This window comes from Rhamphochromis sp. 'chilingali' (genome assembly GCF_963969265.1).
Source record: "Rhamphochromis sp. 'chilingali' genome assembly, chromosome: 21".
NCBI classification, from domain to species: domain Eukaryota; kingdom Metazoa; phylum Chordata; class Actinopteri; order Cichliformes; family Cichlidae; genus Rhamphochromis; species Rhamphochromis sp. 'chilingali'.
In genome coordinates, this window is record NC_137949.1 from 17931909 (window position 1) to 17950953 (window position 19045).

Consider the following 19045-nt stretch of genomic DNA (forward strand, 5'->3'; position numbering starts at 1 on the left):
CAGAAGTACACTGCATATACATGTTACTGCTTAAGAGTATTGTTTTGAAGACTCACCTTCATGAGTTAAAAAATTAAGATGTCCTCACACATCAACTATGTATAGCCCTAATATGCAGTATTCTTCTGCTCAATCACTGTTTATATCCTCAGATACACATATACTTATGTAATCAGCATTTTTTTGTACATTTCATGATTTCATAGTCTGTATATAGAAACCATTTTTAAAAATTTTCATTGCAAAGTAATTTATTTTTTAAAGTGTCACACATATTACGATAATCACTTTTTATTTCATTTCTGAAAATATTTGAATGCTTTAACTTAACAAAGACAGTGAAGAGAGATGGGAAATGAGGGTATTTAGAGGATGGATAGGGGAGCAGACTGCCCAGCTAAACAGGAACCACCACTGAAGGCATTTTCTCCCATGTCTTATGTGTCCTAATCACTCCATTGTCAGGTCACCCTGAGGATAATGAAGAGAGCTCATAAAAAAGTAAGAAAACATATTCTGATAAGCTTTTTTGTTATATGTCTTTGTCCAGTGGAGCATAATAACTAGGTTATATTGTGCTACATTAATTGCTGTATTAAAAGAGTTGCTATATCAATCACAGTTCAGTCTTGGTGTAATTATCATTCAGTTAAATCCCTAAACGAGAAAGGGCAGCGAAAAGAAATCTGCACGTTTGAAATACAGCCGCAGCAACACAACCTGGAAAAGGTCAGAGAGGTCAAACATTTTCATTTTCCTGCCACAAAGGGAAACAAAAAATTTGGTTTACAGTGTAGCACTGAAAAGGTTAAAAAATAAAATAGTTCACAATACATGAAGGCTGAAAAAATAATTTATTGTCTCCTTAAAATACATCTAGATTTCATACATGACGATGTAAAGGTATTCCCTTTTTATGGAGTAAACACTTCCACTATATTGATTGTACAAAGGTAGAAAAGTATTGTTTTAACTTTTAACATCAGGATTTCACTTTAAATTTACTTTGCAGTCCAGCTCTGTGAGCTGTGAGCAGAAACAGAAGCAGCTCGAATCTATTTTTATTTCCAGCTTGTGTCTCTGTGTCCTCTAGCCCAGGTTGATCTCTCCTGCGAACATGGTGATCAGAAGTATGATGGTAAACCCGGTTAGCAGCCCTGCATTTTGGATCAGGAAGAAAACAATCTTCGTAGAAGTTTTTTTTTGTTCCCGTGCTATGCTGTCCATCTCTGGGAACTGAAATGAGGAATAGCAATTAGCAAGGTTGAGGTTTAGATTTGGGAAGCAACAATATAAAAAGAAGAAGTGTAAATATTCAGGTTTGTATGGCTACAGTTATATTGTTCTCATGTGGTTCATATGAAACGAGGGAAGTTTTCTCATTGTTAACAAATTCCATGAAAACCAAAACTAAATAAATTGCCCTTCTTAAATACGTTCCTTTACATGAAACAGCTGAAGGTTTGAGTTGATTAACAAAACAGGAACAAAAACAAAGTTCTTCACACAACACATTGTACTTATAATACCAAATACTGCAGTGAATATTTTTATTTCACTGGCCTTAATTAACCAAACTTAAAAGGTAGAAAAGGCACTGACAGCTTACAGAAATACAGGAAAATATAAGGTTATTTGGTGCCATACACATTTCTGAACCTTTTAATTAAATATGTATTTTTGACTTAATTTTAAACCTACACTTGAATATTACCAGGATACTGCTATATTTGCTGGCCACTTTATTAGGTATTAGGTGTTAGTACCAGTTCAGCGTCTTTTTCCTTCAGAAAAACTGGCATAGATTCAACAAGTTGCTGGAAACATTCCTCATAAATTATGGTGCATATTGACATAACAGTATCACACAGTTGTAGCTGTACAGCTGTACATCAATAATATGAATCTCCCATTCCACCACATCCTAAAAGTGTTCTGTTACATTGAGCTCTGACTGTGGAGCACATTTGAGTACCGAGAACTCACTGTTTTGATCAAGAAACTAGTTTCAGAAGATCTGAGCTTTGGGACATGGTGCATTAACCTGCTGAAAGAAGCCATCATCAGAATGGACACACTGTGGTCATAAAGGGGTGGAGATGGTTGGCAATAGTAGTCTGCCATGTTTAAACAATGCTCACTTGGTACTAAGGAGTCAAGAAATGTTCTCCCTCACCTTCCCATGTTTTCAAGTTGTATATGTGCACAAAATCACTGTTTTCAAGTTGTTAATAGTTGTTTCAAGTTGTTGACATGCTCTTCCAACCAGATTTTCCTTTCTATTGTCCAATATTGGTGAGCCCACACAAAATGCAGGCTCAGTTTCCTGTTCTTTCATTTTGCCTTTTGTTTCTAAAGACTATCAGAGATGCTCTTCTGCATACCTTGGTTTTGAATTACTGCCACCTTACTATCAACTTGAAGAACTCTTAGCATTCTCCTCTGATTTCTGATATCAACAAGGTATTTTATTTTAAATGTTAGAGATGGTTGTGGAGGAAAATCCCAGTAAATCAGCACCTTCTGCAAAACTCATACCATTGAAAGTAATTTAAATCACCATTCAGATGCTGGGTTTAAACTTCAGCAGTTCTTTTTTGATCCTAAATGAATCAAGGTTAACGAGCAGCTGAATAGCTGTACCTAACATAGTGGTCACAGAGTGTAACTGACATATATTATCATATTATATAAGCTGGCATACTGAATTTTTTATCAAACCATCCACAGCTGACAGTCTCTCCAGTATCTGCTAAAGATAGGTCCAATATGTTCTCTACTTTTAATTCACATGAAATGTTTGTCTTAATGCTCCATTTTGGTCACAGCGTGTTTGAACAGGAGGAGTGTACACAGAGTTTACAGGTATCAGAGGCTTCACACAGATAGCACACAACTTTTTCTAGGAATAACACTGATAAACTCAACACGAGCGATTTTAAGCTGAAAAGTTGTGCATTGTAAAACAAAGACAATGGAGCTGAATGATCATAAAAAACTACATGCAGACAACCATGAAACCCATCAGTAATTTAATAGAGTGGAAGCCTCGAACATGTTGGGGAAGTCCAGTGACTGACTAAATAAATGTTGGTTCTGCTTTTTTTTGTATCTGCCATCAAGAGAACTCAACTCACCATGTCCGCCAGAGCGATATACAGAAACATTCCTCCTGCAATGGCAAAGATCGCATTGGGGGCAAAGTTGCTGCCGAGCAGGATGCCAAACACAAGGCCGATGTAACACGACACGGCTGACAACAGGTTGAAGAAAATGGCTTGCGGGATGCTCATTCCAGCATTCAGCAGGATGACGAAGTCACCTTGAGAGGACAAAATAGCTCTTTTACACAAGCAGATTGAACATTATACTTAAAGCAACATTTTTTCTTTCTGTCTTGTCTGTTAGTCACATTTCCCCCTTTAAAGCGAGCTACAGTATATTTCATGAAAAGATTTATTTTCATTTTTATACCCAGAAAGCAAGTTTGAACTCTAACTGTAAATATATACATGTTCCTTCCACTCATGTCTTTTCTGAAGTTTTTTAGTTGCAAGTCATATTTTCCATTATTTCTAAGAACATGTATTCTTGGGGCACTTCTGCAGCTTGTCTCTACATGCCCATAGATACAGGATGTACAGGCACATTCAATGCAAAGTTTGGCTGCACAGCAGAGTTTGGAATGACTCATGAGGAGGCTGAAACTGATTTTCCGCTACATATCACTCACCCAGCTCATGGGGAAACTCCTCACACACGATGGCAGTGGATGTACTGAACCCTGTCAAGACAGACACTGTGAAGGAAGCGCCGATAGCCAGACCATCTATGAAGTTATGGAGTGCGTCACTTAGAGTTATCATCCACGCCACAGTCTTGATGCTGCGGATGCGCTGGCCCCGCAACCAGCGGCACATGACATCAGGCACCTCGGCATCCTGGAAGAGTGGCAGGAGAAGTTACACATACACGGCTACGACTAATGCCTGATTGTGTTTTGATAGTGAGTGTGAAAGACAACATGTAGCTACATCACATACTTTCACAGTGAGAGGAAAGCACATCCTCTTTCAATTCTAAGGTTTTATATTATCATGACACAATAAAAATGATCTTGTTCTAACAGGATCAGATAAATAGAACCTCACATGAATAAGAACACAACAACAACAGAACTTATTATTATTATTTACAAACCTGCCATAGTCTTTTGAGGAAATGAGGATAGCTATAAAGTCATATCAAAGACTAAACACACCCACCAGGAAAATGCTGCCCCCTGTTGGTGAATGTTTCGGATAATTATAAAAAGTAAACTAAGCGTTAATATAGTTTGACATCTTAGTTTGGAATGTTAAATTCTGACTGAATTATGATGCTAATGCCAATGTTGTTGCAATCCACTGTAAAGGATACACACAAATCTTGATATTAAACGATTTCATCCAGTTCTTACGACATTTACCACAGAACATGGACATGATGCTAAATGAATGTGTGTTTCTAAGAAATTTATCAGCAGTCCTATTAATAGTTGGATCTCAAGGTTGAGCGATAGTTACACAGTCATAGAAAGAGTAACGCAGCTAGAAAGTCCAAAAATAAAGATGGTACTAAAGGCTTTAATCATGAAAGAGTCTTCATCTTTAACCCACAGAATAATACTGATTAATTGAAAACAGGAAATATGTTCTCTAAGTGGATGCACTGCATTACTCACACAACTCCTCGCTTACACATATAATGGCACGCGTGCTGTTAATAGGAAACCTGAGAACATGCGGACACAAACAGCGCCTTTGGGATTTGATTAAAGACATTCTGCAGTAACAATAAACCCCTTTTACTAGCAGTGGGCACACAAGGAGTCTTTGTGCTCCTTTGACAATTCCAGCGTTTAGACCGAGGGGAAAGACCTGAAGCTTGGTTTCGCTGCTCGGTCCCTTCTTGTCATCAGCAAGTCTGTTTGCTTGGCCTCCATATGGCACAAGAAATGTTGTTAAATATTAACAGACACGCCAATCAGCCTGAAAACAGCTCAATAAACGGCTCCAGGAAAAAAACTATCGCTGTTTACTTATTAAATATTTTTAAATATTGCCTACCTTTTCAATTTATTTATGCATATCACACATCCTAACAGCATATCATGATTGCTTCCTGTGAGGTGTGTCTTTTATAGCAAAATTTGCTGGACAGCAAGTCTCTATCAATCAAACACATGCTGTAGATATAATTTCAACGGAGATTCAGTAGATTGACAAGCTTATCATAAGCTGATAAAAACAAAACATTTGAGCTACTCTAGATAAAATGTCTTTGATTATAAAATTGATTGTTCCAAAGGTTGATGTGACCTAGAGCTGATACCTGTTGGCTTCCAAACCTGCGCAGTTTATTCTGCTGTTAAAGAGCAATCATGTGTCAAATGTTACCTGAGAAGTTTCCACGTTTGTATCTAGGATTGGGCTGCTCTTGTCTGTAGCGACGGTGGTGATGGCAGTTAAAATGATGGAGTCCTTTGTTGCCACCACGTCTCCGTTGTGGATAGAGTTTTCCTGAGATGTCTCTGAAAGTGTGAAGTGGCTGTGGCCGTGCTAAAAAGACAGACATCAAATTCAGGTTAAAGAAGCCTTTTCCACTTCAGGAACTTAAAAACACATTACATTTAGGCTATTTTAGGTGTTTACTTGTTATCTGTGTCATGATTTATGGTTTTGGTGGGTTTCCTCATGTTTTCTTTTTCTTCTAATTTCGATTTTGCATACTACCGCTTTGTTATTTTCCACATCTTTTCTCCTTTTGTACAACTTTTGGACTGCTCTTTGAACACTCTTTGAGTGATCATGTGTGGATGACCCAAAAGATAAAGATTTCAGTGTTGGACTTTTGCCCTAAATGTGCCCTAAATATACGATTACTCGTGCTAAACATGGGCTGGGTTTCAAATAATAAGGTCAGCATGCAGTTAGATCCATGAATAATGAGACAATGACACATTTTTTATTTTGCAGATTTGCCTCACTACATCATCATAGTGTATTTTAAAACAGTCAGTCTAGTCACTGTAATGTGCACATACTGCAGAAACTGTGTCACTGTCCAAACTGTAAATGCACCTAATTGCTGTGAACTTCAATATCTCGCGTGTCATTTCTGATAAGAAATTATTTATGTACACATGACTACCTTGAAGTGTTATTAGAGTGATCAAATTATCCAATAAAACAGACATACTCAATGTCAGATGTAAAACAGGAGGGAATGAGAACATTATAGTTCTTTGAACCTGAGAAACTTCCTGCACTGTTATCTTACCTCGTGGTCCATCCGGAGGCATAATTTCAGTATCTTTTCCACAAAGAACAGGAGGTAAAACCCTCCAAATATTGCAGCTGCATTTGTCGCATAGTGATCCACTTTAGGATCAAACCCCAGGGCCTATGGAAAAAACGAGAATGTCAGTGGTGCAGAGAAGACTTCTAGAGTGTGTGTGTGCATTCATAGGTATTATTCTATGAAACAATTAAACATCTCTCAAAAAACCAGTGACAAGCTTAATTTTACTCACTCATCCATTTACAAACCTCTGGTATGAGCTGAAGAACAGCATTAGAGAAAAGCGTCCCGATGGCCAGACCAGTGAAGTAGGTCAGCACTTTGGGGAAATAAGGCTTCTTGATGAACGGGATGAGCAGGAGACCAAGCAGGGATGCCAGGTTGATCACAGTAACGGCCAGAAACCCATAACCCCACACTGTCACGGCACAAAACGAAAAGAAAAGGTTCTCGAGAATTCAAGGTTTTTACTTCTTTCTGGACTCTTAAATGCAGCCTCGATACCTCCAACATACCTACTAAAATGGGGCCTGGCAATGTGACAAGAACCTGGAATGTGCAACCTGTGAAACACTGCAGTATTAAACCCTAGCTAACCAAACTCACCTGCAGAAATAAATATACCTTCTTAAATGCATTTGTAACACCATCTGCAAATGTGTGTGTTTTATTGTTTTTGAAAAATTGCCAGTTTTTTTTAAAAGAACTTCAATAAATGTGCCAGACATTGTTATTAGACCAGCAATAATGCTATTTAGTGAAATATGACGATATAAGTTATTATTTTAATGTGGGCACAAATTACTTTTCTTAAATATAATCTAATGGTGAATAGATTTTCTTATTTTCAGTGCCAGGCCTCTTTTATTTCGAGATTTTAAAACATACTATTACTATTTATTTGCCTGAGAGAAATTCTTCTCAGGCCAGCAGAGGAAACAGCATGATTCGGGAACAACATGCTGAACAACAGTCACAGTTGGCTATAACTGTGTCAACAGCACTGAGCAGGACTGTTGATATGGCCGATATCTGCGAGGTCAGTGGCTCCGTGAGTCCGACAATGTGGCGCGTTATAGCTTCACAACTACAACATTCTTCTTCTGCACTGTCCAGCAGGAATAAATTATTATTACCATTCTCAAACCATCTCTAAGCAATCAGAATCAAGAATGTCCCACATTTTCTTTATCAGGGTCAGTATAAGAAAAAAAACCTATCAACAGCAGCTTTAAAAATCATTCGCCATAAATGGGACTGTCCACAAAAATTTTCTTGACCCAATTCAAGTAAACAAGCAAACCCTGGCAAATTATTTAATTTACAGAGGTCTTGACAAATAGACACGTTGGGATGATTTGGCTCACCAGAGTAGTCCACATGAAGCAGTTCCTCGGGGGCAATGTAAGGGCAGGAAGGCAGCAGCACCTGGGTCAACACAGCAGGGCAGATCTTCTCCAGATGTTCCACAGTCAGCTGACTGACATTATTGTAGCCAAACTGGGATAAGATCTGCTTTGCAGAGAGACACTGAGGGACAGAAAGTTGTTATTAGACATAATTTTCATGCATTTAAATATAAATGTACCGGCTTCTTTTCTGAAGCCCTTTGTGATGCATGTACTTGGATATGCTGTGTAATTAAAACTTTCATTATAAGTGGCAGAAGAGACATGCAGTAAAGAAATATTTGAAGACAATTCTGCTCAGTAATGAAAGTTTAAGGTCATTTAGAGTCTTTTTAAAGGCAGAAATGATACCATATGGCACATGGAGAAACTTTGAGGACTTGAGTAAAAATGTAAAAAAAATAAAAAAAATAATGATAATAAAAAGTAATAAAATAAAGGTTAAAATGTTCTATAATTGCATATATGGGGGTAAGAAATGAGTAATTACACTACAAGACTACTCATATATCATTGCTACACAATATTTCAAGGATTACATGCAAGGTCAAATAGTGTGTGGTTGTAAGCCCCAGAGAAACATTCTTGGTCGTAAGCAACTTTAATGATCAATAACTTTAAATAATAAAAACTGCAGTATATAGGAAATAGAATACGTTTGTACCTCTTGCTCTTCCAGTGGATTTCCCTTACTTATTAAGTCAGATCGTCTGGCTGAGATCAACAGCAGTAAATCTTCAAGATTCGTTGTTGTAATGGAATTATTTTCACCATAGTAGTGGATAATATTCTCCAAAAACGCGTCTCCATCAGTGACATTCCCACGCACACTCTGGGAAGTTGTGATAAAAGCCAAGACGCACGTTAGAAAACATATGAGGTTCAACATTGTCTACTTTTAAGCGATGTAGTTTCTACTTTTACGCGATGTAGTTTCTTCTAGTGGACATAAATCTTTTTTCTTTTTTTTCTTTTTTTACTTCTGCTTTACTCAAAGCATTTCACCGATCCTCCAGGAAATAAGAATTAGGCTGTCCGTGGAAACCGCACGCAGCGCAGAGGCAGATCCATTCCAGGGTCGGAGATATCGGGGTTTTATCCAGTTGCCTAAATTATTATAGAGGTACAGTTTCCGCTGCGGTGCTCTGAGTAATCTGTGTGGAGTTAACGAGGTTCAAAGATCAGCCATGAAAGGAAAAAACGGAGGTGGAGGTCGACAGCGTGCGCTCACTGTTTGAGTACTTTCTTTTGTGACTGACTTTCTCCCCACAGAGCCACACAAACACACACGCAAGAGGGGAAAAATAGTGTGTTTCTGTCTCGGTGACTATCTGTGTGAGGTAACAGTGAAGTGTTAGAAAGCGCATGCGGGATATCTTACTCAGAGTTGCTCAGCTCACAGCTGTGGCCCCGTCCTTTTGATCAATGGTGAAACAGCTGGAGGTAAACATAAACATGTGATTTGTTTTTGTTTTTTTAGGTATTTCTGTCGCCCTCCGGTGGCATCTGATGAACAACGCAGGATACAGGCAGTAAGTTTGTAATATGTAAAAAATTACGAGTGATAGAATACTGCGTGAGCCACCTCACTTTAACACTGCTTTAGTGGTACAGAAAAAACATTTGTGTTGTGGAGATCTGGAGAAAGACAGCTGGACTTTTAACTTGTGGTGCAGTTTATTTATCTGAATTTTCCACCTACAATTTCAATAAATGATAATTTGTTGTTAGTTGTGTCTGCCTCTCTATCCTCTACCACATCTTCAAACTGGGAGAACTTACCAATATAATTTGTTACGACATGGTTTCTCATTCATCCTGGATTTTTTTTTTACTATACAGTAACTAAATAATGGGTACAGTTGTTAAAAAAACAAGAATTAGGTGCAGAAGTTGAGATTTTTATGTATTTGAACTCAAATACACTCATAACTCCGCCCACTAATATTTGGTGAAATGTCCTATAACAAGTTGCACCTTCATCAGATGCTTTTTGTAGCCATCAACAAGCTTCTGACATAATTGTTTGGATATTTGATCATCCTTCTTGAAGGAATTGAGATCATTTATTTAAATTGGTTGGGTTCCTGGCATGTACCTTTTGGGAAGGCCATTCTAGAAGCTTAGTGTTAGCCTGCTTGATCCATTTCAAAACCACTTTTGATGGGTTTAGTCATGACTGTCATTTTTGTCCAAGTTTTAAACATCTAGCCACTGATCTAAGTAAAAATGTAATGCTTTGGAGGTAGTTCTTCTTAGTCGTTATTCCCTTCACCTTGTGCAATGTACCAGTACCACTGGAAGCAAAGATCTCAAATTTGGACTCATCAGACCAAAGCTCAGATTTCCACTGGTCTAATGTCCATTCCTTGTGTTTCTTAGCCCAGACAAATCTCTTCTGCTCTTTGCTTCTCCTTAGTAGTGGTTTCTTAACAGCTATTTGACCATAAGGGCCTGATTCCCCCAGTCTCCTCTGATCAGTTGCTGTAGAGATTCCTCTCATACTGGAACTCTGAGGCATTTCTCTGGGCTCTAATCTGAGGTGCTGTTAACTTGCGATTTCTGAGGCTGGTGACTCAGATTAATTTATCCTCAGCAGCAGAGGTGACTCTTGGTCTTCCTTTCCTGGGGCCATCCTCATGCGAGACAGTTTCATCGTAGCGCTCGATGGTTTTTGCAACTGCATTTGGGGACACATTCAAAGTTTTTGCAGTTTTACGGACTGAATGATCTTTAGTTCTTAAAGTAACAATGGACTGTCGTTTCTCTTTAAGTAGCTGATTGGTTCTTGCCATAATATGAATTCTAACAGTTTTCAAATAGCACATGAAGCTCATTAAGAGAAGGCCAAGGGTTTACAGCGCTGTACAAGACTTGAGTAAAAGACCACAGATATTAGCAGGTCAGTGAGAGTTGTTTTCTTTTATGTAGTAAAGGACTTTAGGTAAATATTAAAGTAAATCATTTTTTAAGCTATGCAACCTGTTTAAATTGTCTCATTGGGACCATTAAAGTCTTTCAAGCATGAAATCCTGATGAAACATCTGATTATTGCTGCTTTTTGTTTTTTCTTTCTCTTCCACAGTGAGTTGAACCTGGGCTTAAGCGTGATCCTGCCCACATAAAAAAGTGTAATCCTGAAAAGACAAGACATAAAGAACAAAGAGTTCTGCAGAGCTCAATCAAGCTTTAATTTAACATCAAATCCAAAAACAGTCCCTGATTGTTAGTTGCTCATTGCTCATTCATGCACTTCACAACTTTAGAGGCCTTGTGGAAAAACGCTTGTGCTCAGGTTTTGGATTTTTTTAAATGGCAGTTATCAAACAGTGCTGCAGGGTCCCTCGCTGTCCTCACTGTCATCCCACAATCCTCCACTGCTCGTGGCTGCTGCTGCATGGTTCACTCGCTGCTGAGCCAGCCCTGTCCTGAAGAGATGGGAAATGTGTTAGGAAAGTCAGCTTAGTGATCATATTTAGATTCATTCAATTGCAAATAATCGCAGTGCAATTTCCCCGAGCATGTTTGATCAACTTGCCTTGGAGAAAGGTTCACTGGTATCACATATTTCATACTCTTACCTCAAATTTTCTCTGCTCGGGTTGAAATTCTGAAAGTTTTGCCTCGCTGGAGCCTGAATCGGAATGAAACCTTGCCTGTTGTCTTTCTCTGGGGCTGAATCAGCCTGCGTCATGAAGACACGTGAAGTGCAGGTATATATTAAAGCATTAACAGGCTGGAGAATCAGTCATGTGGAGATACTTCAAATTAAAACAATTCTCCACCATTTCACGATGATGCCTCAGATGACTGTCTTTAACATCTGTTTAGGTAAGACACCCAAACAAATTGACAGTTCTGAATGATTTGATCGATGGTCTGACTATTGATATTGATATATTCTCCAACAGATTTTCTAAATGGCAAAATCGTTAAGACATTATAGAGAATTTTCTGATCCCCTATTTGATCGAGGTCACTATGTGCAGAATATCAAAGGTTGTTTTGATAGCATTTTCCACATAAATAAAGAATAAGATGATCTCAGTGGGAGCTGTTGCAGCACTATACCGCCTGGAAGGGACAAACTCTGCAAAAAAACAGCACTGAAAGGTGTATTAAATTAAAAGTGAATACCTGCTTTGACAGATCATCCCAGATTGGCCTGAAGGCACTTTTCGGGTGAAGAGGAGGCGATCCCTTTCTAACGCTGACTAACCTCTTCCCGTAGGAGCTGACGAGACACGGCGTTGGCCCGTCCATGTGGGGTCCTGATGGGTTCCTCAGAGGAGGGTGAGGGGTCAGTCTTGGAATCTGCCACCTCAGACACACAGTCCTCTCTCTTGGTGTCTCTTTGACCTGCTGCTGCTGACTGTATGAGGGCTTTAACAGCACTGGCACCTGGCTGTCTTCCTCTTCATCCTCCCCGCTGTTGCTACCGGTCATTTCTCTGCGCAGAGTGCCATCAGGGCTACATGAGGTGACTGAGGAATAGTCAAAGGCAGAGGTGTCATCGGGGTCTGTCTCACAGTCTTCCAGGCTGTGGTTCGTGTGAGGTGCCTCTAGCTCGTTGGTGCCTTTCCCCGTGGGCTGGCTGAAGGTGCCCTGGCCTGAGTCGCTGTTGTCTCCCCATCCTGCTGTGTCTGGAGTGAGGAGGGAGCAGTAGGCATGTCCACAGTCATGGGCCGGCTGGTTCAGGAGGGCTCGGTCTCTTCTCACAGGGCTGCAGGACCAACACTCCACACGCATTGACTGGCAGCCATTCACGCCATTGCTGAGGCCGACAGCTATCTGCTCTTCTCTGCTGGCAAAAGTAATAAGATGACCCCACCATGACATCTACATCCACTGGAAGAAAGCACTCTGCGTGGTACTCATGTAGAGTGCTCTAACAAGATTTTTTTTCCTTTGTGTATTTCCCACAATGAAATGTTTCAAATTATCAAACAGATTAGACATTAGACAAATATGACCTAGACAAATGACAAAATGCTATTTTTTTAAAGAAAAATTAAGAGAAAAAAATCTATGCAAATCTACCTGACCCTATGTGAAAAGATTATTTCACCCTAAACCTAATAACTGGTTGTTCTACCCTTGGCAACAAGGACTTCGATCAAGCATTTGTGATAACTGGTAATAAGAGTGTCACACGACTGTGGAAGAATTTTGGCCCACTCTGATACAGAATTGTGTTAATAAAGCCACACTGGTGGGTTTCAAACATGAATAGCTTGTTTACATCAAGCCATGTCCACTGGGTTGAAGTCTGAACTTTGACTAGGGCACTACAAATGTTTCATGCTGTTTTTGTTGTTGTTGGTTTTGTTTTTTTAGCCATTCACAGTTGACCTGCTGCAGATTTCATGGTTCCATCAGCTGATATTACAGTGGGGCAAAAAAGTATTTAGTCAGCCACCGATTGTGCAAGTTCCCCCACTTAAAATGATGACAGAGGTCAGTAATTTGCACCAGAGGTACACTTCAACTGTGAGAGACAGAATGTGAAAAAAAAATCCATGAATTCACATGGTAGGATTTGTAAAGAATTTATTCGTAAATCAGGGTGGAAAATAAGTATTTGGTCACCTCAAACAAGGAAAATCTCTGGCTCTCACAGACCTGTAACGTCTTCTGTAAGACGCTTTTCTGTCCCCCACTCGTTACCTGTATGAATGGCACCTGTTTGAACTCACCATCTGTATAAAAGACACCTGTCCACAGCCTCAAACAGTCAGACTCCAAACTCCGCCATGGCCAAGACCAAAGAGCTTTCGAAGGACACCAGGAAAAGTATTGTAGACCTGCACCAGACTGGGAAGAGTGAATCTACAATAGGCAAGCAGCTTGGTGTGAAAAAAATCAACTGTGGGAGCAATCATCAGAAAATGGAAGACATACAAGACCACTGATAATCTCCCTCGATCTTTGAAACCAAAGTAGAACTTTTTGGTATAAACTCAACTCGTCGTGTTTGGAGGAAGAAGAATACTGAGTTGCATCCCAAGAACACCATACCTACTGTGAAGCATGGGGGTGGAAACATCATGCTATGGGGCTGTTTTTCTGCCAAGGGGACAGGACGACTGATCCGTGTTAAGGACAGAATGAATGGGGCCATGTATCGTGAGATTTTGAGCCAAAACCTCCTTCCATCAGTGAGAACTTTGAAGATGAAACGAGGCTGGGTCTTCCAACATGACAATGATCCAAAACACACCGCCCGGGCAACAAAGGAGTGGAGTGGCCTAGCCAGTCTCCAGACCTCAACCCCATAGAAAATCTGTGGCGGGAGTTGAAAGTCCGTGTTGCTCGGCGACAGCCCCAAAACATCACTGCTCTCGAGAAGATCTGCATGGAGGAATGGGCCAAAATACCAGCTACTGTGTGTGCAAACCTGGTAAAGACCTATAGTAAACGTTTGACCTCTGTTATTGCCAACAAAGGTTATGTTACAAAGTATTGAGTTGTATTTTTGTTATTGACCAAATACTTATTTTCCACCCTGATTTACGAATAAATTCTTTACAAATCCTACCATGTGGATTCATGGATTTATTTATTTTTTCTTCACATTCTGTCTCTCACAGTTGAAGTGTACCTCTGGTGCAAATTACTGACCTCTGTCATCATTTTAAGTGGGGGAACTTGCACAATCGGTGGCTGACTAAATACTTTTTTGCCCCACTGTAAGTCTTCCAGGTCCTAAAACAGCAAAGCAGCTATAGACTGTCATACTACCACCATCACATTTGACTGGCTGGATGATGTTCTTATTATGAAATGCTGTGTTAGTTTTACACCATATGTAACAGGACTCAGATGTTCCGAAAAGTTAAACTTTTGCTTCATCAGTCCATAGGACATTTTCCCAGAAGTCTAAGGGATGATCAAGATGGGGTGGGTTTTTTTTGGTTTGTTTGTTTGTTTGTGTTGTTTTTTTTTGTTTTTTTTGTTTTTTTTTTTGGGGGGGGGGTTGTTTTAATAAATGAAAACATCATTTAAAAGCTAATTTTTGTGGTTATTTGGGTTATCTTTGTCTAGTGTTAAAATGTGATTGTTTGATGATCTGAAACATGTAAGTGTGACAAATATCTAAAAAACAAACAAAAAAAGGAAATCAGGAAAGGTTCGAATGCCTTTTCACAGCAATGTGAACCTGTACAGTTTAAAGTAAAAACATGCAAAACATTTTTGCAGATAAATGCCACTGAAATAGGCTGTTGCTTGATTTTGAGCAACACTTTGTGCCACAGCTGTTCTCGTGCATGCTGTATTGTCTGACGTCCGATGCGGGTGTCACTGACCTCTGAGCAGCAGCGTTTGACTCTTCCCTGGCCTGCTGAGACTCTCTGGTGTGCTGGCTCCTCGTGCAACAGTTTGCAGCAGAAACGCCAGCCCCAGCATCAGAGGTGCTTTTTATGCAAAGAACAAGTTTACTTGCAAAACTCTAAATGCAGACAAATGCAGGTGGAGCTATTGTGCTCTTCTGTATTTTCTCACACATATAATGTACTGTGTTATGATGGAAAAAGTTTCAGATAATGAGGTCAGCATATGTGGAATCCCTGTGAGTGAAAAGCTCAAAGCACTGCACCAAATGCTTGTTTCTAGACAGTTTTTCTACTCATGGAGCTTTATCATGTGAATGACAGTGGATATCCTTACTACGATCATCTCGGGCACATAACCACAACCACCTGTTTACAGCGGGCAGCCAATAATATTTTGAACTATGATTCATGCAAAACTAGTCTAATAAAGTCCAAAAATAAAAACATGGAGATGAAAACTAGCAAATAGGTCCTCTGTGAGACTTCCACATCAGCAACCCAAATCTGAAACAAATAATCTGACATCTTTGATAATGCTCTTACCTTTGTCCAGCTACTTCTCCTTCTTCCCACCGGACGTCTTCCTCGAGAATTACATGACAGCGGGATAAAATGCTCCTCAGAGCTCGCTCAGTTCCCAACAACAGGCTGCAGTCAGGATGCTCTTTACCAGTCCACTGCAAGAGGTTCTGGAGAAGGAAGAGTAAGCTGTCAAGTCAAATCCTTACTAAATTAACTTAAATTAATACACTGAAAGTATCTGTAGATCTTCAAAACTGGATTTGCTCTGGCTGCTGACTCACCTGAATGTGACTCAGGTAGCTGTGTATGCGCGCGACAGGTGCCAAAAGCAAGGAGAGCAGTTTCATTTCCTCTCTCTCCATCTGGCTGCCCTGTAAAACAAGACACAAAGCGTCTTTCTGGTGTCCTTGGTGGATTTTAGCTGAACAATGTTAATGGTAAATCTCTTGAAATACCTGCAAAATTTGACTCTTGTCAGGATGATTGAGTCTCTTGAACTCAAGTGAGAGGAATGACGCCAGGGTCGTTGTGTATCCGAGGTACATGTCTGAAAAAGCTGTCTGGACAACACAAATGAGGAAGAATATGAAAACCTGTGTATCAGTGGAAATGAAAGATAGACTTAAATCATAAAAACGTCACAACAGAACATAGGCTTACATCGTTGTGGCCAATAAGCTGCACCAGGATGTCTCCAATCAGAGATTTCCAGTGTTCAGCTGATAACCGCTCCTGCAGTGTATTTCTGAAGAGCAGATGGCGCTGTAACAGCTGCTCCACAAACTTCAAATAGGTCTGACTGGATCACAGAAAACACACACGCATACACAGAATCTTTTACCACAAATGGAAACTTCTGTAACTCGCAGTGGAAAAAAGGGTCACAAATCCTCTCCAGCACTTACTATGGTTCTGCAGTCATGTGGTGAGCCGGTGGGGTCTTGTATTTGTCATACAGCTGGTTTAAGGTTGACACATATTCCCACTCAGAGTGCAGGAGCTGCATCGTGACCTGATGGCGTGCATCTGTAAAACCCAAAGAAAAAAGAAAAGGATGATGAATCTGCAAAATCAGAAGAAAATACTCTGCATCTATACAAGTGACGTGTGAGCTCACCTGTGCCTTCACTGAGACCAGCTTTGAGGCCCTGCAGGAAACAGTGAAGAAGCAGTTTTCCTCTGGACAGACAGGCAGGTGGAGCAGATGAACAATCACACTGACGCTGTACACGCTGCGGCTCAGCTGGATCGCTGCTGCACAGCAATGAACAAATGACAGCATTTACTACTTATAATCTTACCTAAAAATGTTTACAGTCTCTACTGTGCATTCACATCATGAATCTAATTGCTTTATAACTCAAGGTTTGCAAAACTGGAAAAAGGTGTTACTCCTATGGATAAAATGTTGGAGAAATGAGCTTGCATTGACTAATAAAGGTCCAAACGACTCATGAGGCAAAGATGAGATGTAAGGATGAGGTTAATGATGGACTGTTCGAGGCTAAAAATCATCTGAGCTGTGCTTTAATGATACCATGCTGAATTTTTTACCGAGGTATGTCAGCAATAGCAATGCATTCTTCCAGGGTCGTGGTACATGTGTACCTTTCTCTTTGCTTGGATGTGGAGCTTTTTCCATCCTGCTGAGGTCTGTGTCTGTTGCTGTACAGCTGCACGATCTGACACCTCATCACACTGAGTTCCTCCTGTAGTTGACAAAGCACTGACGCTGAGCTTTCGATCTAGAAGTAGCTGAGCATCATCACTTGTGGAGAAATATGAGAAACCCTTCGGGTTAATTTTTAAGTCTTACCCTCAGTGAGTCGACTAGAGCCTCCAGCCTTAAAGCTTTTTTCTGACAGCTCCTCCTGTTCTCCTCCAGCTCCTCTCTCAGGTATGTGTCTCCATGTTGGATCTGACTGAGCTCCAGCAGAGCGCTGGTGAACCCCGACTTCAGCTCCGAGACCATGCATTGTAACTGGAGGGGATGACATAGTATCGTCTAAACGCTATTTTGGTCATCAAAGTTCAACTAATATGTCTCACAAATCCAGGCTGGCTGATGAGGGAAGGTTCAGCGTACCTTGGAGATTTCAGTAACAAGCTCTGCCTCCTGAGGCTTCATGACCTGTGCAGGGAGACAAACACAAACACATTAATAATCAGTGTGTTTGCTGACACTCACAGTCATCTTTCTGATTTACATAATCCAAAAAAACTCAGATGGAGACCAAGCACGCAAGTCAATCTATCTCTCTTTCAGCAAACTAAACCTATTTTTCTTATTATTCAAAGAACCTGATTTAATAACTTCTGCGTCTTGTTTGTTTGTGGTACCTGCTCAGATGTTGCCCCTGCCAGCAGTCCCTCTGCTAAGGAAGTGGCAAGCCAGCCAAAGAGCTCAGCCCTGCAGGGGAAATGGCTGCAGGAGCCAAGATCCCTCCTTATAAGTCTGCTGACAGAAGGAGAGGCAGGGATCATCAAAAAAAAAGACAAATTAAACATGCATTGGATTCATTTTTTAAATATCAAATAAACCAGATACGATCACTTTATTATAGAGATTCATTATAGCCTTACAATTATTTCTAATTCTTTGAAATAATGCACATCATGGGTTTTTTATTCCAGGATGCCAGACTGTGATTTACAGAAACAAAAAAAAAAAAAAAAAAATATATTTATGAACACATATACATGTTAGGGATGTCCAAACATCAATCAAACCACTCACAATACATGAGAGAAAAGCTGATTATTGAAGCAAACAATGTAAAAGAAGGCTAAAGCAGCTCACCTTAGTCAGAGCTCCTCAACAGTGTTTCTTCAGACATCCGAAAGAGGTCCAGTAAATCCTAAAAACCTCCAGGTCTCCGCTTTTCTGCTGTTCTAACGTCAGAACTGGTTTGCAGCGTGAAGGGTCGTGAGGCTCTGTGTGCTGCTCTGTGCAGACAGCAGATGTCCTGCGTGACGCTCAGTGAACTATGAAGCAAGTGTTGCTTCATAGTGGATTGCCCGTTTGGTGCTGTTGTGCAAATGTGCTCTGTTTTTCAATTTATTAAACATATTTAAATTGTTGTAATGCCTATATTTTATTGGCATGACACTTAAATATACGTCCAAGGGTTTTCAATATGTAAATGGAAAAATTACAAATTTTTATCTGTTTGTTCATTTAAAAGGGACAATAAAGTTTGACATAGCAAAGAGCACGAAAATGTGTTTCGCGCACCTGGCTGCCACCTGGTGCCTGTTGTGTGTGTTTTACAGTAAGTAAATAACAACATTTCCTCGTTAAATTGATGCAGAAATTGGCGCACAAGAATTCACCACAATGCAGAAAATGGCCACAATTTCTTTTACCTACCCCATTGTGTGTACAATACATTACGAAAATACGCTTAACTGAAATATGAACATTAGTATGGGAATATT

The 19045-nt window shown here is 40.0% G+C and overlaps 2 protein-coding genes across 6 annotated transcripts; both read right to left on the bottom strand.

Annotated features, from left to right (window-relative positions):
- Positions 1 to 340: 340 nt before the first annotated feature.
- Positions 341 to 9119, bottom strand: slc39a8 (solute carrier family 39 member 8). The gene is made up of 8 exons (XM_080870324.1): positions 8416 to 9119; positions 7710 to 7872; positions 6591 to 6760; positions 6322 to 6444; positions 5439 to 5600; positions 3734 to 3941; positions 3138 to 3322; positions 341 to 1236 (listed from the first exon to the last, which is right to left on the bottom strand). The coding sequence occupies exons 1-8, from the start codon at positions 8638 to 8640 to the stop codon at positions 1090 to 1092; spliced, it is 1383 nt and encodes a 460-aa protein (XP_080726450.1). The 5' UTR covers positions 8641 to 9119; the 3' UTR covers positions 341 to 1089.
- A 1763-nt stretch (positions 9120 to 10882) lies between these two features.
- Positions 10883 to 18594, bottom strand: LOC308389143 (uncharacterized protein). Of its 5 annotated transcripts, none has more exons than XM_080870323.1 (15): positions 18408 to 18594; positions 17948 to 18062; positions 17694 to 17738; positions 17424 to 17588; positions 17216 to 17316; positions 16725 to 16858; positions 16513 to 16633; positions 16268 to 16406; positions 16063 to 16167; positions 15889 to 15978; positions 15629 to 15774; positions 15059 to 15166; positions 11889 to 12555; positions 11333 to 11436; positions 10883 to 11179 (listed from the first exon to the last, which is right to left on the bottom strand). In XM_080870323.1, exons 3-15 carry the CDS (start codon positions 17733 to 17735, stop codon positions 11074 to 11076), a joined length of 2028 nt encoding a protein of 675 aa, XP_080726449.1. In that variant the 5' UTR covers positions 17736 to 17738; positions 17948 to 18062; positions 18408 to 18594; the 3' UTR covers positions 10883 to 11073. The 5 variants fall into 5 exon arrangements, with proteins under 5 accessions (XP_080726449.1, XP_080726445.1, XP_080726446.1 ...); XM_080870319.1 differs by having other exon boundaries at positions 16725 to 16861; positions 17162 to 17316; XM_080870320.1 differs by having other exon boundaries at positions 16725 to 16861; positions 17162 to 17316; positions 17948 to 18065.
- Between the last annotated feature and the right edge of the window lie 451 nt (positions 18595 to 19045).

Coding starts and splice junctions, on each gene's coding strand:
- slc39a8 (XM_080870324.1), bottom strand. CDS start 8,640: ATGTTGAACCTCATATGTTTTCTAACGTGCGTCTTGGCTTTTATCACA. Junction 3,323..3,733: donor GGAGTTTCCCCATGAGCTGG/GTGAGTGATATG, acceptor TGTCCTCTCAAG/GTGACTTCGTCATCCTGCTG. Junction 1,237..3,137: donor ATATCGCTCTGGCGGACATG/GTGAGTTGAGTT, acceptor TCCTCATTTCAG/TTCCCAGAGATGGACAGCAT.
- LOC308389143 (XM_080870319.1), bottom strand. CDS start 17,735: ATGAAGCCTCAGGAGGCAGAGCTTGTTACTGAAATCTCCAAG. Junction 12,556..15,058: donor TCAAACGCTGCTGCTCAGAG/GTCAGTGACACC, acceptor TACTTTTGCCAG/CAGAGAAGAGCAGATAGCTG. Junction 11,180..11,332: donor CCGAGCAGAGAAAATTTGAG/GTAAGAGTATGA, acceptor CCATCTCTTCAG/GACAGGGCTGGCTCAGCAGC.